This window comes from Volvox carteri (genome assembly GCF_000143455.1).
Source record: "Volvox carteri f. nagariensis unplaced genomic scaffold VOLCAscaffold_18, whole genome shotgun sequence".
NCBI classification, from domain to species: domain Eukaryota; kingdom Viridiplantae; phylum Chlorophyta; class Chlorophyceae; order Chlamydomonadales; family Volvocaceae; genus Volvox; species Volvox carteri.
In genome coordinates, this window is record NW_003307561.1 from 440,003 (window position 1) to 457,649 (window position 17,647).

At 59.5% G+C, this 17,647-nt stretch overlaps 4 protein-coding genes across 4 annotated transcripts in view; 2 read left to right on the forward strand and 2 right to left on the reverse strand.

The window, feature by feature from the left end:
- The window catches only part of VOLCADRAFT_90722 (uncharacterized protein), a gene marked incomplete at both ends in the record, with an annotated part of 3,426 nt that extends 2,984 nt beyond the window's left edge, over positions 1-442 (reverse strand). The window contains 2 exons of the mRNA XM_002950346.1: positions 54-214; positions 340-442. Coding sequence (XP_002950392.1) covers positions 54-214; positions 340-442 — 264 coding nt within the window. The remainder of the gene's footprint in view (positions 1-53; positions 215-339) is intronic.
- Positions 443-1,991: 1,549 nt separating this feature from the next.
- VOLCADRAFT_90723 (uncharacterized protein) lies at positions 1,992-7,856 on the forward strand (the record flags this gene model as incomplete). The annotated part of the gene is made up of 5 exons (XM_002950222.1): positions 1,992-2,095; positions 2,170-3,199; positions 3,664-3,858; positions 4,595-4,793; positions 5,608-7,856. 5 exons carry the CDS (start codon positions 1,992-1,994, stop codon positions 7,854-7,856), a joined length of 3,777 nt encoding a protein of 1,258 aa, XP_002950268.1.
- Positions 7,857-9,097: 1,241 nt separating this feature from the next.
- Positions 9,098-11,928, reverse strand: VOLCADRAFT_60391 (uncharacterized protein; the record flags this gene model as incomplete). Its single annotated transcript, XM_002950347.1, has 4 exons — positions 9,098-9,190; positions 10,788-11,043; positions 11,493-11,584; positions 11,842-11,928. Coding segments are annotated over 4 exons (528 nt in total), but the record flags the coding sequence as incomplete, so codon positions are not given.
- Positions 11,929-13,162: 1,234 nt separating this feature from the next.
- VOLCADRAFT_90725 (uncharacterized protein) lies at positions 13,163-17,621 on the forward strand (the record flags this gene model as incomplete). Its single annotated transcript, XM_002950223.1, has 5 exons — positions 13,163-13,179; positions 13,574-13,730; positions 14,524-14,934; positions 15,972-16,817; positions 17,160-17,621. The coding sequence occupies 5 exons, from the start codon at positions 13,163-13,165 to the stop codon at positions 17,619-17,621; spliced, it is 1,893 nt and encodes a 630-aa protein (XP_002950269.1).
- Positions 17,622-17,647: the final 26 nt, after the last annotated feature.

Sequence of the window (17,647 nt, forward strand, 5' to 3'; positions counted from 1 at the left end):
GGGGCGGGGCGGACTTTCACGACGACCTTCTTTTTCTCTTTCTTCTTTTCTACTTTCTTCTCCTCCTCCTTCTCCTTCTTGCCCCACTTGAATCCATCCGTGGCCCTGGTGGCGCCGATGCTGTTGATGTTTGGGTCATTAGGGTCCGGTACGGGTGTCAGCTCCACCTCCGAGCCCGACTTGCGTGCTAGGGGCAGCTGCTGGGCGGAAGCACCTGCGTGAGGCGGTACGGCCCCCACCAGGAGCGGCGGAGGGCAGGTGGTGAAGTCCCCCACTAGCCGTTCATGACCCGCTACTGGAAAGGTGCGGGAGGTGTTCCGACGGAGACAGACTACTCACCCGCGGAGGAGCCCAGGAGCGCGAGGGAGGACGACAGCAGTAGCAGCAGCAGCAAGGGGCCGCCGCCACCCGCCGGCTTCAGCCGGCTGCGACGGTACGACATATCAGGAGGAGCTCCGTATGAAGAACCGTACGAACCTACCTGCCTACCTACCGCCGTAACCTACCCTGCGAATGGGAGCGCAGCTGGTCACCCTACAGCCGTGTGTGGTCAACCTGGCAGCTATCAGGGTTTGCCTCAGGGTTGCCTGTGCGACCGGCGCGTATTCACGTAGGTTGCTTGGTGGTCGATTTCTTACCCCGCGTGTATCTTATGATACGGAAAATGATACGGAAAACTGTGATGAAGTCCTGGTGGTAGCTAATCAGGGATAACCAGGGTAGATAACCCCACAATTTGTTGCTGAACGGAAGAAGACGCAAGACGCAAGTTTATTTTACGCTTAATGATTACTGTACTGCCGCAGGGATTTTCACGTTCCTAGAGAGGCTTGGGAGTCGCACGTACGCGTCGGGTCAGTTTGAGGTCACGCGACGCCGGGCGAGTTTGAAGGGCGATGCCTTTATGGGACAGGCCTAGGCAGTGATGAAGTTCATGGGTACAACAGATTTATCCAGTTACCCTGAAAGGTCTAACTTGCGGGTGAGCTGTTCGTTGGATCGCTGCCTGTCGTTCCCTACGAATCGTTGATGCTTTGTACGTTGGTACTCGGTAGAGTACCAACAACAACTAACAAGCTGCTCTCAGGATACATAAGAGTCTGTTGGATGGATCTAAGGTTTTTTTAACTTAAAATATTTCAACTCGGAATATTGATGTGTGGTCAGCGAAGCTGCGACAAGTCCGATAGGTGGTTACCGTTAACAACTGCCAAGTCCATTGTTTGCACTGCAGACTGAACCTCTTGATGGCCAAGGTTGATTTCATACATAAGTGATTAGGGAGTTATGCTAATGGAATGATCACTGACATGGCCTTCGTGACTACCCCAGGCTTTGAAACAGAACCCGTTGACATGCAACTGATATCAGTGCACGAGCAAGTGCTTGCAGTTAGCTCATAGACGAGATCGAAACTCCATATCAGACCCTAATCATGAAGATTTGCTCATGGACGGTGCCCAAGTTCCGACAGCAGCTCGCAAACTGTCTATCCGCCCAACATTAGGTACCGTTACTGACTGCCTCAAACTTTCATGAGTCAAAATATTTCAGGATGATACCATTGAAACTGCTTGCTAAGATCACACGCTAGGCCGCATCCAGTAGCCAAAATCGTACCATAATCCTCTAAGCCCGAACGTCTTACCTCTATGATGTAGGTTGCGAGACCCCCACAAAAATCTATAGCCTTTAAAGATACAAACAATTTCTTTTTATAGGTCGCATTACTTGGAACTTGGGCAGGGGCTGTGAGATATAAGCTGCACAGATACCTATTTTTGTAGAAAGGACGTAATTAATTACTTTAGGAGGACCTCAGGGACTCGCTGGTGATTCTGTGACAAGTGGAGTGAGTAGCGCTTTGCAGGTGAGCCTTCCACCGAGCCTCCTCTCCCGTTTTGCGGTTTGTTTACATTGTTATGCAACATCACATCGTAATACGACATTAAAATCAACCTGTTAAGCCTAAATACAAGCCGGTTGCCTCTATGCTGGCCAAGGCGACTGCATGTCTGCTGTGTTACCGGACCCACGTGCCACGAACACTCGTCATCTTCCAGAGCGATATGATCTTTCCTTTTTTAAACGTAAAGTACGCCGAAACGCACTTCGACCTGCTTTCCGCCTTCTCCGCTTCCTTGTCGCCGCTCGCTACTCACCGCACAGGCCTCTCAGCCGTGGCGCAGCAATGGCGCCAGCGGACGGCGGCATGGAAGCCAGCCGGCGCATGCACGATTATCTCCTTTCCAAACAGCGCAAACAGGAGGAGTATTGGTTGCGAAAGTACGGCAGGGTACTGCAGGCTCCGCCACCCAGCGTTGGCAAGCCAGCTGCCAATCCGCGCCTACCGCCAATAGCCGGCGGCAGCGCTTCCGGAAGCGGCCCGTCTTCCAGCCGTGGCAGCAACGTTGGGCTTAATGGTGAACCCAGCGCCGCCGGCAGCGGCAGCGGCGGCGGCCTGCTGCCGCCGGTGCCTGGCGCACAGGGCCCTCCGGGGGCGCCACTCGGCGGTCTCTCACCCCATCACCTCCGCCAGCCCAAAGGCAATGCGCCCATCTTCCGCGCTAATGAGCCCGTGAAGGACTTTTTCTCTCGCAACGTCCGCCAGTCGCGCACCAGCGGCCTCGCCATGTCGCGCGATGAGTATGGCAACATGCTGCAGCCGAGCCATCGGCCCCCGGAGCCGTACCGTGCGCGGGGCCTGCCATCGCAGCTACCGCCGATGGCAAACTACGGACAACAGCACCAACAGCAACAGCAGCACCATCAGGTTTCACCGGAGACCGATGAACAGCCCCCTGTGTCATCACCACAACAGCAGCAGCAGCAGCAGCAGGCGTACAACGAGCCCCCAACATCCCAGCAGCAGCAGCAGCAGCAACAACAGCAACAATACCAGCAACATCCCTACGGAAATTATCCGCAAGCCCAATACTTGCAACAACAGCAACAACAACAACAACAACAACAGCACATTCAGCAGCAGCAGCAGCAACACCACCATCACCATCACCAGCAGCAGGCGTCACCCAGGGGCGGCTACCAGCCGCCACCCCGAGTGGGGGTGCCGCAGCCCCGCACGCTGCCGCCACTGCCGGGCGAGACCCCCTCCAGCCGCTCACCTCCGGGCAGTGTGGGCTCCGGACCCGCCGGCAGACCGCTCCGAAGCCTGGAGATGGAGCTGGCGGTCATTCGGGTACGTTGCGCAGCTCCACAAAACCTCTCCCCCTACTCACCGCCAACCGTTAACTGTCAACCGTCAGGACCCCGGGAGTGATGCTCTGTGCCGATTTGTCGTGTTTGTACAAATCCATGGAGGGGCCGTTTTGGGGCCTGAGGGATGGATTCGTTGGGCATTCGGACATCCCCAACCGGGGGGCAATCTCAAGATTGAACAGTCTCCGCCCTCCACCCGCGGCCCACTGCCTGCCACAAACCCGCAATCCCAACACCGCACTCCCCGAGACCTCAACAGCCTACATACGCACTCTCACATATACACACCCACATAGATTTACGTGCCCCATGACGGGGCCCTGTTACGGCTTGCATATCCCTCTTGGTGTTGCCCATCCTTCATTTCCATGTTCTGTGCTTTTTTCTATCGTAGCTAATTCACAATCTTCTTATCCGCCTTTTCTCTCATCCGCCCACCCGCAGGCCATCAAGGCTCGCGAGGATGTGCTTGAGCGGTTGCGCATTGCCAGTGGCAAACTGGACAGCGGCTTTGGCGGCTCCTCGCCTGTGGTGCTCTCCCCGGTTGACCCCCTGGTGCGGCTGTTCTACCGGCTGGTGGGCACTCTGAGGCAGCGGACGCTGGACGTCATTGAGGCGATTGCGGCGTGGCGGCGCAAGGTGTGGGGCTGGTGGGAAGAGGTGGTGCTGAACGGGCGATGTGGGAACGATTTGAAGCTCCCCCGGCGTGCACACCACCAAGCTGCCGTGCGCCATGTGCCCTGCTGCATCTTTCCGTACATTTGCACGTTTTTTCTCTCTCTCTCTCTCTCCCTCTCTCTCCCTCTCTCTCCCTCTCTCTCTCTCTCGTGTGCTGTTGCTCTGTGTTGTTGTATGATTTTTTTTATCGAGCATCAACACACAGGGAGACAGATAGACAGATAGAAAGACAGACGGACAGACAGACAGATAGAAAGACGGACGGACAGACAGACAGACAGAGGCCAGGGGAGCGAGAAGGCTGGGGCCCCCGGTGGAAGGGTGGTGTAAGACCGGGAGGGGAAGGGGGAGAGGTGACCTTCTTTCCGCCCGTAGTAAGAACTCCCCGGGTGCGACTTCGTCTTTGTTAGGTGACCAGCGGGCCTAGAGCCCGTTTAGCTGGTGCGCTACCCCCGGTGGGGATCGCTGCTGCTTAGTGCGGCCGTCGTATCTTGCGCGGTCTGACCCGGGGGCGGAATGCACGAGGCAACCAGCTATGTGCGTCTGGGCCCCGCGCTGTGCTTCGGCCCTGGGCTCCCGGCTTTTGAGCCCACAGTGCAATCAACGTACGCACATATGCACACACACAGACATCACGCACACGCACATACACACACCATTTCGCGCCTGCGCTCTTTCCCGCACGGGTGAACTCCAGGTGAACCCCGCCGACCCGTTCATCTACTACGGGGTGGACTACTTGGCGGCCATAGGGCCCGATGTGGGCTTCCTGGACGAGCTACCCTTCCTGCGTAGCCGGCTGACCTTCACCCGGGCGGCGGACGACCCCTTCCTGTCGGAGGTGACTCCGGACGGTATCCCCATCGAGGAGGCCACCACATGCGACCTGAGGAGAGGTGGGTGCGGAAGAGGAGGGGGAAGAGGGGGGAGGAAGAGCTTGGGAGGAGGAGGGGGAGGAGAGGTGGGTGCGGAAGAGGAGGGGGAGGAGAGGTGGGTGCGGAAGAGGAGGGGGAGGAAGAGGGGGGAGGAAGAGCTTGGGAGGAGGAGGGGGAGGAGGACGGGGAGGAGGGGGAGCTGGGGAAGGAGGAGGGGGAGGAGGAGGAGGAAAAGTGGGCAGCGAAGGGGGGAATGGTCGCCGGGGAGGAGCTAAGCGGAGGCGGCGGAATCAAAGCGGAGGGCTCAAAGGGAGAGGGGGGGAATGTTGGGGGGGGTATCTGAACTGGGCCACTAGGGGTTGGCCGGAGGGGTCGCCCCCTCATGGCACGATTGGTTTACGGTACGGTACGGTACCGTACAGTGCCTTCCGGTTTTATTTCCCTTATCATCGTACACAGGTGTACGGTATTCACCTCATCCCCTCATCTCACCGCGCCGGGGCTCATTCCCGACTGATTGTCATATGGCAGCAATGGGATAAGAAGGAAACCTCCCGGCCTGCATTGGCAGCTGGAGCTCCTCTTCGGGTGGATGCAGCAAGCGCGCTCTCACTCTCTCCCTCACTCTCTCCCTCTCTCTCCCTCTCACTCACTCTCTCTCACCCTCTCTCTCACTCTCTCTCACTCACTCACTCTCACTCTCTCTCACTCTAACACAAGCGCGCACACCTACACGCACACACACACACACACACACACACACACACACACACAACACAGCACACACACACACACAGGCACACGCGACCCCCCGGCCCTTTCCCCTCTGTCTCAGGCGGTCAGCGGTTCTCCTCTGAGGCGCTGCGCATTCGCATGGCACGCAAGGTCCTCGCGCACTACTGCGGTCGGGCGCTACCCGGGGAGGCCTCCGCGCTCTCACTGGAGGGCGGCGCGAGCACCATGTCCGGGGGGGGGCTGCACGCGGAGCCCTCTCAGCCTCGCTCCATTCGCAGCGCGCTGACGACGGGCCAGGGAGCGGAGGAGGAGGACGGGGCCGCTGGTGGCGCTGGCGGCGCTGGTGGTGTGGTTATGACGACTGAGCAGATTATTCGGGCGCTGTCGCCGACGATGCCACCGGTGAGCGCGCTGCAGCCGCCCGCACCACGCGCGATCACGCCACCGGCGGAAGCGGACTCGCCGGCTGTGGCGGCGGCGGCGGCGGCGGACTCGGCGGTGGGACGGCAGCGGGAGGAAGAGGAGGAACATGCACGGCGAGATGCGGCGGGAGATGAGGCGGCGGGAGAAACCGCCCTGTCTGTGCGGGAGGCGCAGGAAGAGGAAGGAATGGAGGCGGAGGGTGAACAGCCCGTAGGAGTCAAAGATAAATTGGATGGTGCTCCGTTACCACCGCACGACCAATCGCTACATCGTGAGGACGAGGACGAGGTGGAGAACGGGGAGGAGCAGCCCACGGCAGCGGCGATCGTCGCTTCCGCTGAGCTGGACGAGCAGGCGGTACCGGAGCCGGATCAGCCGCCGCCGCCGCCGCCGCCGCCACAGGTGGAGCACCTGCCGGTGTTCGATAACGATAACGACTTCATCGACTTTGCACTCGATGCAATGATCCATTCCCTAGAACCGCCGTACGTTCACATTATCTCGCCGGGAGACTTCACTGTTGCGGGCTGGGAGATTGACCACCAACTGGATGAGGTGGTGTGCGGAATCACGTCGCCAGAACGGTATCGCCGTACCAGCATTCCAGGCAGCTCGGCAGCAGCGGATGCCGCGTCGGCGCTGCGGCTCAGCACCGCCGTGGCAGCGTGGCCCTCACCGGAGCCACGGAGCAGCAGCAAGATACCTCGGCCGCCATCGGAACCGAAGCCGCCGTCAGGGGGGCGGGTCTCCGAAACGACAGCGGCGAAGCCGCCGTCCCGTGGGTCGCGGATACCGGCATTGCCACCCTCGACGGCTCGGCCGCCGGTACGAGTCCATCTAAACCCGCGCAACAGTGGCTTGGACATGGCCCTGAGTATGGATGAGGAAGGTCCCATGGCGCAAGCGAGTGTGGCCAGCTCGACAGGGCGACCCACGGGTCCTAGTGGTGGCGAACCTGCGGCCACTGCCACTGCAGCCGCCGCCGCCGCCGCCGCAAGACCTCCAGTACGGGTGCATTTAAGCGCCCGCAACAGCGGCTTGGATATGGCCTTGAGTATGGATGAGGAGGAGCTCGCGGCGCAAGGCACTGTAGCCATGGCAGCCAGCAACAACAGCAACAGGAGCAACGTCAAACCGACCGCGCCTGCACCATACCCGGAAGCCCTGCCATCAATCCTCGAGGATAAGAGTGCTTTCTTTGGCGACGCTGATGGTGAAGAGAGATGGAGGTACGAGCACGAAGGTGGCGCCGCCGAAGCCGGCAGTGGCGGCACCGCCGGCACCGCAGGCACGGCACGACCGCCGGTACGAGTCCACCTAAACCCGCGCAACAGCGGCTTGGACATGGCCCTGAGTATGGATGAGGAGGAGCTCGTGGCGCAAGCGACTGTGGCCAGCTCGACAGGGCGACCCACGGGTCGCAATAGCCCTGGAAGTAGCACCCGCAGCAGCCGTAGCGGCGTCATAAATCCGACTGGACCTAACAGGTACACGGAAGGCCTGCCATCCATTCACGAGGATCAGGGCACCCTCCCTAGTGCAGCTGACGGCGGCGAGCAGGAAGATGCTGGCGGGGGCGCCGACAGGTACAGAAACGCCGCCGGCGCTGACCTCAGTGCCGCGTCAACTTCCCGGCCGCCAGTGCGCGTATACCTGCGGCCCAACAGCCGAGACATTAACATGGTGCTCAGTATGGAGGAAGACGGCATGTTGATGGCGTCACCGGCGGTGCAGGATGCCGACGCTGCCGACTCCAGGGATGTGGCCGGGGCGGCAGTGCCGCCTCCACTGGACGACATGCCGACACCGCTACAGGGCCCCCTGTCGGGGCGTAGTAATCGGGCCAGCCTCCGTCAAGGCCGTCAGAGCGGCTCCCGCCCCAGCAGCGCGGCGTCAGGGGGTCCTGGCGGCGGCGGGCAAGAATGAGGGAGTGTGGGAGCAAAGCTTGATTGTGAAGAGGGCTGTTGATATGTTGACAGGGACCGAAAAGGCTGTCTAGAACGGGCTATCGACGTGATGTGTGTATCTGTGTGCTGGGTCTTTCCTGGAACGCCGATGCGGTGCGATGCCTGATGCCTGTTGGTGGTTGGGGGTGAAGCTCTTGGGTGGCGTGTGGTACGATGGTGTATCCTTTCGTCCTGGTGCTGGTTCACCTGCTGGATGGAATGGAATGTTGGCGGCCGCAGCAGCGGCAATAGCGAAAACCGGCAGCAGCAGCAGCAGCAACAACAACAACAACAGCACCGCCACCATTACGAAGCTCAATCTGATGCCTGAAAGAATGCAGATGTATCGGCGTGCCTGCGCGGCGTGTTGACGGTGCTGTCGGTCTGGTGCCGTGCAGAGCGTGCTCGAAGCAGGGTGATGGTGGCCGTAGCAGGCCTCCGGTGGGGCTGCTGATCGCGCTGAGAAAACACAGCTTGTTTGTTTGTGTGGGTAAACACTGGCCATATTGTAAATGAAGTTGAGTTACAGCGTTCGTCCAGCCGTCCTGTGGCAAGGGGCCGTCGCTCGGGGCGATCCAATGTTGCATGTGATAAAGTTTCACTTGGTACGACAAGGCTCGTTGTCCGGCCCGTTACATTTTGAGAAGAGCTGTATGACACCAAACTTGGCGTACATAACCATTTACATGACGTACATACAGACGCGGGCGCCAGTAGTGCGGCCCTCTAGACGACGCACACACGCACTGCTAGCCCGGGGGCCCTGCTGTGCGCAACCTATGGACCCGGTGCCGAGACAACCTCCCTCGTGCTCTGTGATGTGTGGCCTTGGGCGCAGTAATCTTGCGGCTGTGAAGGGTGCCTAATATCAGCAGGGCACGTGTCCAGTGTTTTCATGCAGCATGCTATTGGCCTACTGTTGTATCGGTCCCGTCTTGTCAAGTGGGGTATCGATTGCCATCCGCGATTGACTGCGCAGGTCCGCGGTGAATAAGGTGCAATTTGACCAGGGTGCCCCGGCCGAGCCGGCGGTATGCAGCTTGGCCCCACTGCGGTGGCTATGGGTTGAATGGCGACCGCGACCGCGACGGCTGCTGCCACTATGTTGGGTCGAAGCCCAGCTCAGAGAGATGGTTTTAGCGGGGCATATGCTGCGGCCGCTACACCTGCAGCCGTCGGTGTAGTCTGCGGCCTTATGCCGTACACCGTACGCCTCCCCCGTCAGTACAGCGGTACGGAGGGGTCTACCCTGGAGTAGGCGTCGATGCCACCGTTGACGTTCTTAACGTTGGTGAAGCCGTTCTGGACAAGGAACTGCCCAACAGGGGGCGGCAAGCAAACAGGCATGCAGGCGGGCCGGGGGAGGTGAGGGGAGGAATGGGACCTTGTTGGCAGAGATGAGGGAGGGGGCCAGGGCCCCAGGAGCGGATCGGCTTTCCAAACGGGCTCCTGTGATGGCTTTCGTCTCCATTTCTCCATCACAACACTGGGCTGGTCGTTGAGTTGAGACTACTAACTACCAGTTGGGTTGAGTAGTTTTGCTCTTGGCAGGCTTAGCAGTTTGGGGAAGGAAGGGAAGACTGCTGCGTTTGAGGTTGTTTGAGGTTGTTTTGGTGCGCTTGTGACTGACCCGGTTGGTTGGAGAGCTCCACAAACCAGTGGTACACGATGTACGGTGTGCAGTACTAACCAGACTTAACGACCATTCGCAGCATTCACAACATGCGCACACGTTATTAACTTTCCCCTCTTGCAGCAGACGCCACCGCACGCGGTATGCATGGGGCTATTATGGGGGTGCGACACACGGCAGCGCAGCAGACCCATACCTCGGAAACAACATCGTGTAGTACAGCAACGTACAGCGACGTGTTCGTGGGCGCAAAACGACACTCGAAGGCAAGGGGGGTCTTCCTAGACGTGCTGACGCGGAGGATGCGGAGGCGGGGGTTTTGATCTGGTGTTTTGCGGTGTGTGCGATGTTTAATAGTGGCAGCCTGCAATGCGGTGCTCTGTGCAGTGCTGCGTGTAGGGTGGAGGAAGAGGAGGAGGAGGGTGTCGGCTGCGGGTGCAACAGCGGATATTGTTACGGCGGATGGTGAATGGCTGATGGGGCCAAGTTTTACTGGCGGAGAAGGTGCCATCATCCCGGCTGGATTTGCCGCATGGCGAGTCGGGACAGACAAGGACTTCGTCCGGAAGGGAAGGCGTAGGAGGCACGACATGGTCTCGGCAGGATGATGATGGTGGTGATGATGATGATGGTGATGATGATGCTGTCGAGTCTATTAAGCTGTTTTTATAGCGCCCGGTGATCAGTGGATAATAACCCGCATGTATCTGTGTGTAAGTGCCGTACATACATGGCCGATAGCGATGTCTTTTACCCCTGTCTTTTCCATATACTTTTAGGTTGGATTTCGCCACGATAGCTGACTCCGAAAGGACTGTCGCGTTGTTTGCGCAAAATAGCCTAACCTGACTTTGACTCCCATGCAGCTGTGCATGGGGCGGTTGCAGGCGCCGCTGCCCCATAGCAAGATCACTTAAGAGACTGAAACCCAGCGTATGATCAAAACTGCGGACATCTAACCGTTTGACTAACGAACTAACCAACTGGCGGATGGATGGAGGACCCACGGAAAAGCTAGTAGTAGTAAAGCCTCGACTAGCCCGACCGATACAACAGGCAGTCAGCCGCCATCAAGCCGCCCATCCGCCACCATCTCACATACATGCACATCCACAATTCCACAACCTATCCATCCATCCATATTTACCATATGGCGTTCCCGCAGCCTGCCTAATTCTGCGCTTGCTCGCTCGCGCACTCTCACGCACCCTTCCCCTTCCTGCCCTCCTAACTAGGCAACATACAACATCCATCCACACAACCACGGCAACCTCTCACCTGCGCCATTTGCATGGACCTCACTCCGTGGTGGCACAGCACCACCGTCTCCCGCTCCGGATCCAGACGGTTGCGAATGTCCGGGGCCCAGGAGTTGAAGTCGCTGAGGGGCAGCAACTGAAACCCAGGCAGTCGGGCCGTCTGCCACTCCCACTCCTCCCGCACGTCCACCAACTGCACCTCCTCCAGCAGTGGCGGACTGGACAGCAGCTCGGACAGGTCCTGGGGGGAGATCTGCTGCACGGCTGACTGGTACCTGTCGGGGAGTGATGGGGCTACCGTTGGCGGTTGGCTCAGGTGAAACTGTTGGCGGTTGGCAGGGGAACGGTGTCTGGCCACGTGCGCACGAGCATGCACAGTACGCGTCTCAGCTGCTGGTGCTTGTGGGTTGTGGATTCTGCTGTTGCTGTTGTTGTTATCCAGAAAGATGCTGCTTGCTGGCCAGTAACGGGTAGCTAAATGAAAATGCGCCCCTAATCGTATGTGTGTGTATGCTACTTAAAGGAAGTGCACATAAACTGCAGTGGGTGTACGATATGTTGTACGGGCAAGGGCAACGGCACAACAAGCGCAATACGGGACGCGCCAACCTAGGGTGTTTGTTGTTGTGTGTGTACGAGGTGGGTATTTGTGCACCAGCTGACGTCCTCATCGACCTCATGAGCCGCCTGGAACACCGGCCGGCCCTCCCCAGCCGCAGCGTACCTCTCCTCAAGCACCTTGATCACGTGCAATCCTCGGCCCGTGGTGGCCCGGGCCAGGCCGCCCACAGGGGCTGCGAAGGCCGCCGTCTCGAACTGCCGAGCGGGGGCCAACCGCAGGTTGGGAAGAAGGGATAAGACAAACCGCTCAGGGTTGCAGCAGATAGAGAAGGAAGAAGGAGAAGTACCAGGGTGCGTCCGTTGTCCGTTGCAATGCACTTGGGTCCTCTTCAAGTTAAGACCCGAAATCGGGCAGGCAAAAGGGGAGGAACACACGACAGGCGACGGCAGGTCAGGTCAGATCAGGTCAGGCGGCCGGGGGCAGGGCTGGTCGCCCCGCAGCTATGGGATACCTGGGGAAAGAAGGTCCCCCTGCTGAGCCAGCCCAGCTCGCCGCCTTTCTTGGCAGAGCCGCACGTGGAGTGCTGCCGAGCCATCTCCTCGAAGGAGGCGGCACCCGCTGGGCGCCAGGGGATGGGAAGGAAGAGAATTGAAGGAAAGGACGGGGGCACACCGGGGTAACATGGGCAGGGTTTTCTGGTGGTGGGGGGGGTTTGTTAGGCATGCGCGGAGAGGAACAAGGAGGGTAGATAAGGGCGAGGTAGTGGGCTGGAATCAGATAGAGAGGCTTGCTGGTGGTGAGCAGAGTTCCAAAGGATTCAAACGGATTGCGGGTCTGCAAGGTGGTGTAAGAGGTGCGCAGTGAGGCGCGCTAGCTGGGGAGGCAAGTCAGGGTAGTGAGGGCCCTGGTGGGACGTAAGCAGGCGATGGTAAAAGTTCGGGCCAGAGGAGCCGAATCCGGAGGGCGAGAGGTGTTAAGGGATGTTAAGTAAGTACCGATGGAGGTGGTTTCGGTGAGTACTTTGACCATTGACAAGTAGGGCTACTACAGCCCTAAGGTAGTTGGCCCCCCGTCAGTTGCCAAGCCTGCCACACCCACATCCTCAAGGCCCACCGGCAATGTTCCCCTCAATTTCATCGGCAAGAGACGTTTGCCCCTCGTTCAGCAGTATGTGCGCAACCTTGACAACGCGGTCGCCGCTCGATGCATGGGACGCGACGGCCCGGTGGGTCAACGGCCTCCAAGCGATGCGAAACGGTGTGACCTTGAAGTGTGGAAAAGGGCGTAAAAGGCTATTAGACAGCATTTCGGCGTAAGCTTCGCTTCTGCGCTTTCAACCGTACACCGCTGTCTGCGGCCGTTAGGAGCCAAGGGGGCTCACGTAAGTTTCCTGTAAAACTATTTGTTACATCACCAAACGCAGGGCTACAATGTGTGATCTACGGTGTGTACTGGAACGGTTTGATTCAGATCGTGTTGGTTGGTCAGGACAGCTTGCTACTTACCTGCTGCTTTGGGCTTGCGGCCCCTCCTGAAACCCTAGCGAGGGGTTTCCTACGCAGTTGTATAATTCATGGCAGAAAGCTAGCTTGCTCAGTGCTTGGGCCATGCCTGCGTCTCAACGTAAGGTTTAATAGTACATCACCGCAGTTTGCATTAGGAAATGCAGGTTCTTACGGCTATTCGGTCTTTTACGCAGCTATTGTCATATCCGAAGATGACGATGATGGGAACGGCAAACAGAACCCAGCCCAGAATCCAGTCGCCGCGGACTGCGCGATATGCTACGAGCCTTACTCGGAAAATGGCGAACATAGGCCGGCAACATTAAAATGCGGTCATGTCGCAGGTCAGAGCTACTTTCCGCTTTCATCGTTTCCCTGCGCTTTTCCTGAGCTGTATCTGCTCGCTGCTTGGTTTCATTTTGGACAGAAGTTGGCTCATGAGCTGACCTTGTTGCCTTCGTTCAGGCGAACTTTGCTTGAAGACGTGGCTGAGGAGCAGCAAGGTCTGCCCCACCTGCCGCAAGCCGTAAGGAGGGGTGACCCTGGGATTGGCGTGCACACGTAATCACAACCTGGGCGCGCACTCTCTTCGTCATAAAAGCGCGGGGAAAGAGCGCGTGGGAGCCTACAAGCAGTACACACAGCCTCGTCAAAACGACCGCCGTAACCCGCCGCAACTTCGCTTTTCTGGCGACTTAGTTCCAACATTACCCCACCGTCCACTGCTTTCCGCACCAGGGCCAGAACCAGGGACTTGGTGCCCCTCTTCAACCTCCCCACGGTGGTACTACCTGCCGCCAATGGCGCCCGTCCGGCAGCCGCTGCTTCAAGCGACCTAGCAGAAAAAGAGTTGCTGCTGCAAAAGGTGCAGCGAGCTTACAGCGACAAGGAAAAGGTAAGCAGGTGCTGCAGACAGGGGCTCAGGCGGCATCAACCCGACCCGATAAACGAGCGGGCGTGGAAGCGATATCCGGGAACCTGCACCGTGTGGCTTTCCACTGTTGCTGGGGCTGCCCCGCTGCTACCACCGTTGCTGATGTTCCTAAAGCTGCTGCTGTTGATGCTGCTTGTCACGGCATAATCGTGGCTGTTAATAGGAGGCGCAGCGGCAGGCAGAGGAGGCGCAGCGGCAGGCCCGGGAAGCAAAGCGGCGCGCTGAAGAAGCCCACGCAAAGGATCAGGAGGTAAAGCGGCTGCGGCGGGAGCTGGAGGAGGCGAAGCGGCAGCTGGCGGCCTCACAGGCCGGCGGGGCGCCGCTGCCATCGTTCTCTGCCGCGTGGAGCGCTCCGAATCCCTATGTGAACACCCCCGCCCCGACTCAACAACACATAGGCACCACAGGCTATGGCTCGGGACAGCCCGTCTGGCCGCCACAACCCTACCACCAGCCCCAGCACCCGCAGCCCCACCGAAACCACAACCATCCGCCGTCGTCTTCACAGAATGCTGGACTCTCACAGGGGGCTCAGTTCCCGGGGCCTGCTGCTACTGCCGCTGCTCCTACTGTTGCTGCTACTGTTGCTGCTGCCGGGACTGGGCCGGGACTACATGGGCTCGGTGGCCGTGGAGCAGCCTCGTCGTATCGGGGCCACCCAATATCCGAACTGGAGAGCTCAGCTGGTGGCGTTGACGGTGGCGGCCCGGCGGCCCCTTGGCTGTCAACCCAGCAGCCGCACCACCACCACCAGCATGCAGCGGCGCCACCGGGGGGCTCAATGTGGGGCCATTTCTCCGTCGGCGTCGAAACCGGCACAACGGGGCGGCAACATCATCATCAGCAGCAGCAGCAGCAGACGATGACGCAGCTGAACGGCACTCGGGGAACGTCCTACGGGACCACCGCATGGCAGTCAGCGGCGCTGGGGGGTGCAGGAGCCGCTAGCGGGGCTGCGCGGGTTGCAAAGGGTGGTGGTTCCCACCATGGCAGCAACACCGGCAGCAGCAACAGTGGGCCCTTCTTCAAGCCTTTGTTCAGCGTGCATCTGAAGGGCAGCCGGGTGCTGGCGCTAGATGCGGCGGCCTCGATAGTATTGGCCTCGGAGGCGAGTTGCGGCTCAGCTGGCACATCCATTCGGAAAATCAGTATGTATGCACCCGAGGTGAGGCTGTCGAAAAGGGGGCCTAGGCTGGGCTGGGTTGGCGAGGGATGATGGGATGATAGGGTGGGAGGAGGACGTAGGGTGGGGGTGGGCCTTAGCATGGTCTACATGGCAGCCGGGGGCAGGGGGGAAAGACGAACCACACGCGATTTAAGCTGCTGCCAGAGCAAGATAGTAGCAACCGAAAGGACTGACCGAAAGGCGTCCGTGGCGAATGTGACGACTGTAACCTCGGGATGACGACTGTAACCTCGGGATGAAGAATTGGCGTAGAAGTTGGAAGTCCTACCTACCTAAGCCGCCAGAAATATTATAGCCAAAACGTAAACTAGTAGGTGTAGAAAAAGTAGTGAAGGCGGCGAGAAAAGAAAGTGCTGACGTAGAAGAGGCGTAAAGTTGCTGGCCAGGAGAGAAAGCTGCATTGCTGATACTGAAAGGCTGCCGGTATGCAAGTGCTCCTCCCAACCCCCCAAAAAACTAGAACGCGCGACTGACCCGACTGACCCAAACTAAACTATTCCGGCTAGCCTACCGACGCCAACGCGAAATACCAAAGAAGCTCGAACCACCTTATGGACTCACCTGGCCAGGCAGCAGGAGCAGCGGGTAAAGGCACATGCAAGGCAGAGAGGTTGGGGAATTTGTGAGCAGCGAAAGAAAAATACGAAAACGCATGCAAATGCTGCTGAAAAGGAGTATAAAACTAGCTGATCGGGGAAGCTGGAAACGAGAAGCCCTAAAGAAACTATAGGGGGCAGGGGGGGGGGAGGAGCAGTTGGTGCAGGGTAGGCAGTGGCCTGACGGAAGCTGCACCGCAAGGCCAAGACACGGATGCGGCTCCAGCTGCAAAACATCAACATTGCCTAGGAGGCTGGTTACCCGTTCTTCGGAAGCCGGCTCCAGTGCAGTGCTGCGCTTCCTTTGCCCCGTGCCTACCCTGCAAGAGCTCTCCCTCCATCTAACTCACACCTCACACCCTCTAATTTATCCTGGCCCCTTCTGCGCGCCTGTTCGTCGTCTGTCAATGCGTGTCGCAGAGCTGCACCCACATACGTCTTCAACCGGACTCTGGCATCCTCCTGGACATGCAGCTGCAGGCCGCTGCCGCTGCCAGCGGCGCCGCCGCAGGTTCACTGCGCTTGCTGGCCGTCGCTGCTCAGCGCTCTCACCTGTCCCTCGCAGACACGCGCACCGACAGCATCGTGGGGTCGTTCAGCAACCTGCCGCATCGGGCCGTGTGCTGCAGCTGGGTTCCACCGACGGCGGGCCGAGACGGTAGCGGCGGCGGCAGCAACTCCTCGGGGGCGTACGGCGGGCATCAGCTGATCGCTGGTCTGGCCATGGGTCACCTGGCTCTGCTGGACATTCGTCGACCTAATGGACCGGTGGCATCGATGGCGGTGCTGCAGCAGCAGCAGCAGCATAGCTGCGGGGAGCTGCCAGTGCGGACGGTGGCGGCGTTGCCGTGGTGCGAACCCCCGGTGGCGCCTGTTGTCAGCGCCAGCACGTTGTGGCCGGCCTGCGTGGTGTCGTGCGCAAAAGGCGCGTGGTTGATGGCGGGCGGTGGCGACGGAGGCGGACTGGCGGCGGGGGAGCAGCCAACGCTGCTACGTCTGGATGAAGGGTTTGGTGGCGGGGGCATGCGGCTTGAGTCTCTATCAGTGCAGTGTCCAGATGGGTTCTGGCACGGCGGCGGCAGTAGGTGGGGAGGAGCCGAGGGAGGAGCCGAGGGAGGGGGCTTGCCGGACAGGCCGCCGTGGCGGGTGGTGATGTCGTGGACGCCGGCGGATGATCTGAGTGGAGGAGGGGCCGGGACTGCAGCGGTGCCGCGACATGAAGTCGGCTTGCTCCGTGAAAACCCCCAGGCGCCGTACAAGCACGAGGTGAGATGTTGAGTTGGCGGCCTGTCTGCCCGTCTACTTGCCGGTTTGTCTGCCTACCAGTCAGCATAAACAGTTAAATATAAAAAAAATGTCTGTTTCTTTGTCCGTCTGTCTGTCTGTCTGTCTGTCTGCTGGTTGGCTTGTTTAGGATGTCGAACTAATGCCCCGCCTCCTTCTTACTCACCATGGGCCCATACAATCCTCCGACCTGCAAGCAGTATCAACACCCATGCAACACCACACCCTTTCCCCCTTCCCTCCCTCTTCCATTCCCCCTTCCCTCCCTCCCTCCCTCTTCCACTCCCATTCCCTCGTCCCTCCCTCCCTCACCTCCCACTCCAGGCTACAGTTACGGGCTACACCCGGCGGTCCATTTGTACGGTCCGCAGCTGTCTGGTGCCGCTGCCGCCATCCGCCGCCGCATCACAACCCCTCAACAGCCAATCCTCCAACCACAGCAACCACCACCAAGGCCGCCACGAAGGCGACGGCCGGGATGGGGACGCGGTCAGGGACTCCCCTGGAGCTGGCGACGGCGTTCTCCTGGTCTCCAGCGACTACGACAGCCGGCAGCCGCTGATCTGGTCATTACGCCCCGGTGGTGGCGGTGGCGGCGGTGGTGGCGGTGGCGGTGGCGGTGGCATTTCCTTGTTGCAGAGGCTGGATCCTCACCCCGAGGGGCCTACCTGCATGGTCGCCGCGAGTGCTGCTGGTGGCGCTGGTGGTGGTGGTGTTAGGGATTGGTTTCTGGCATGCGGAAGCATGTCGCGTGTGACTCTGTACATGCGCCGCGATGTGTATTAGCTCACGGAAGGAAGGGAAGGGCGTGT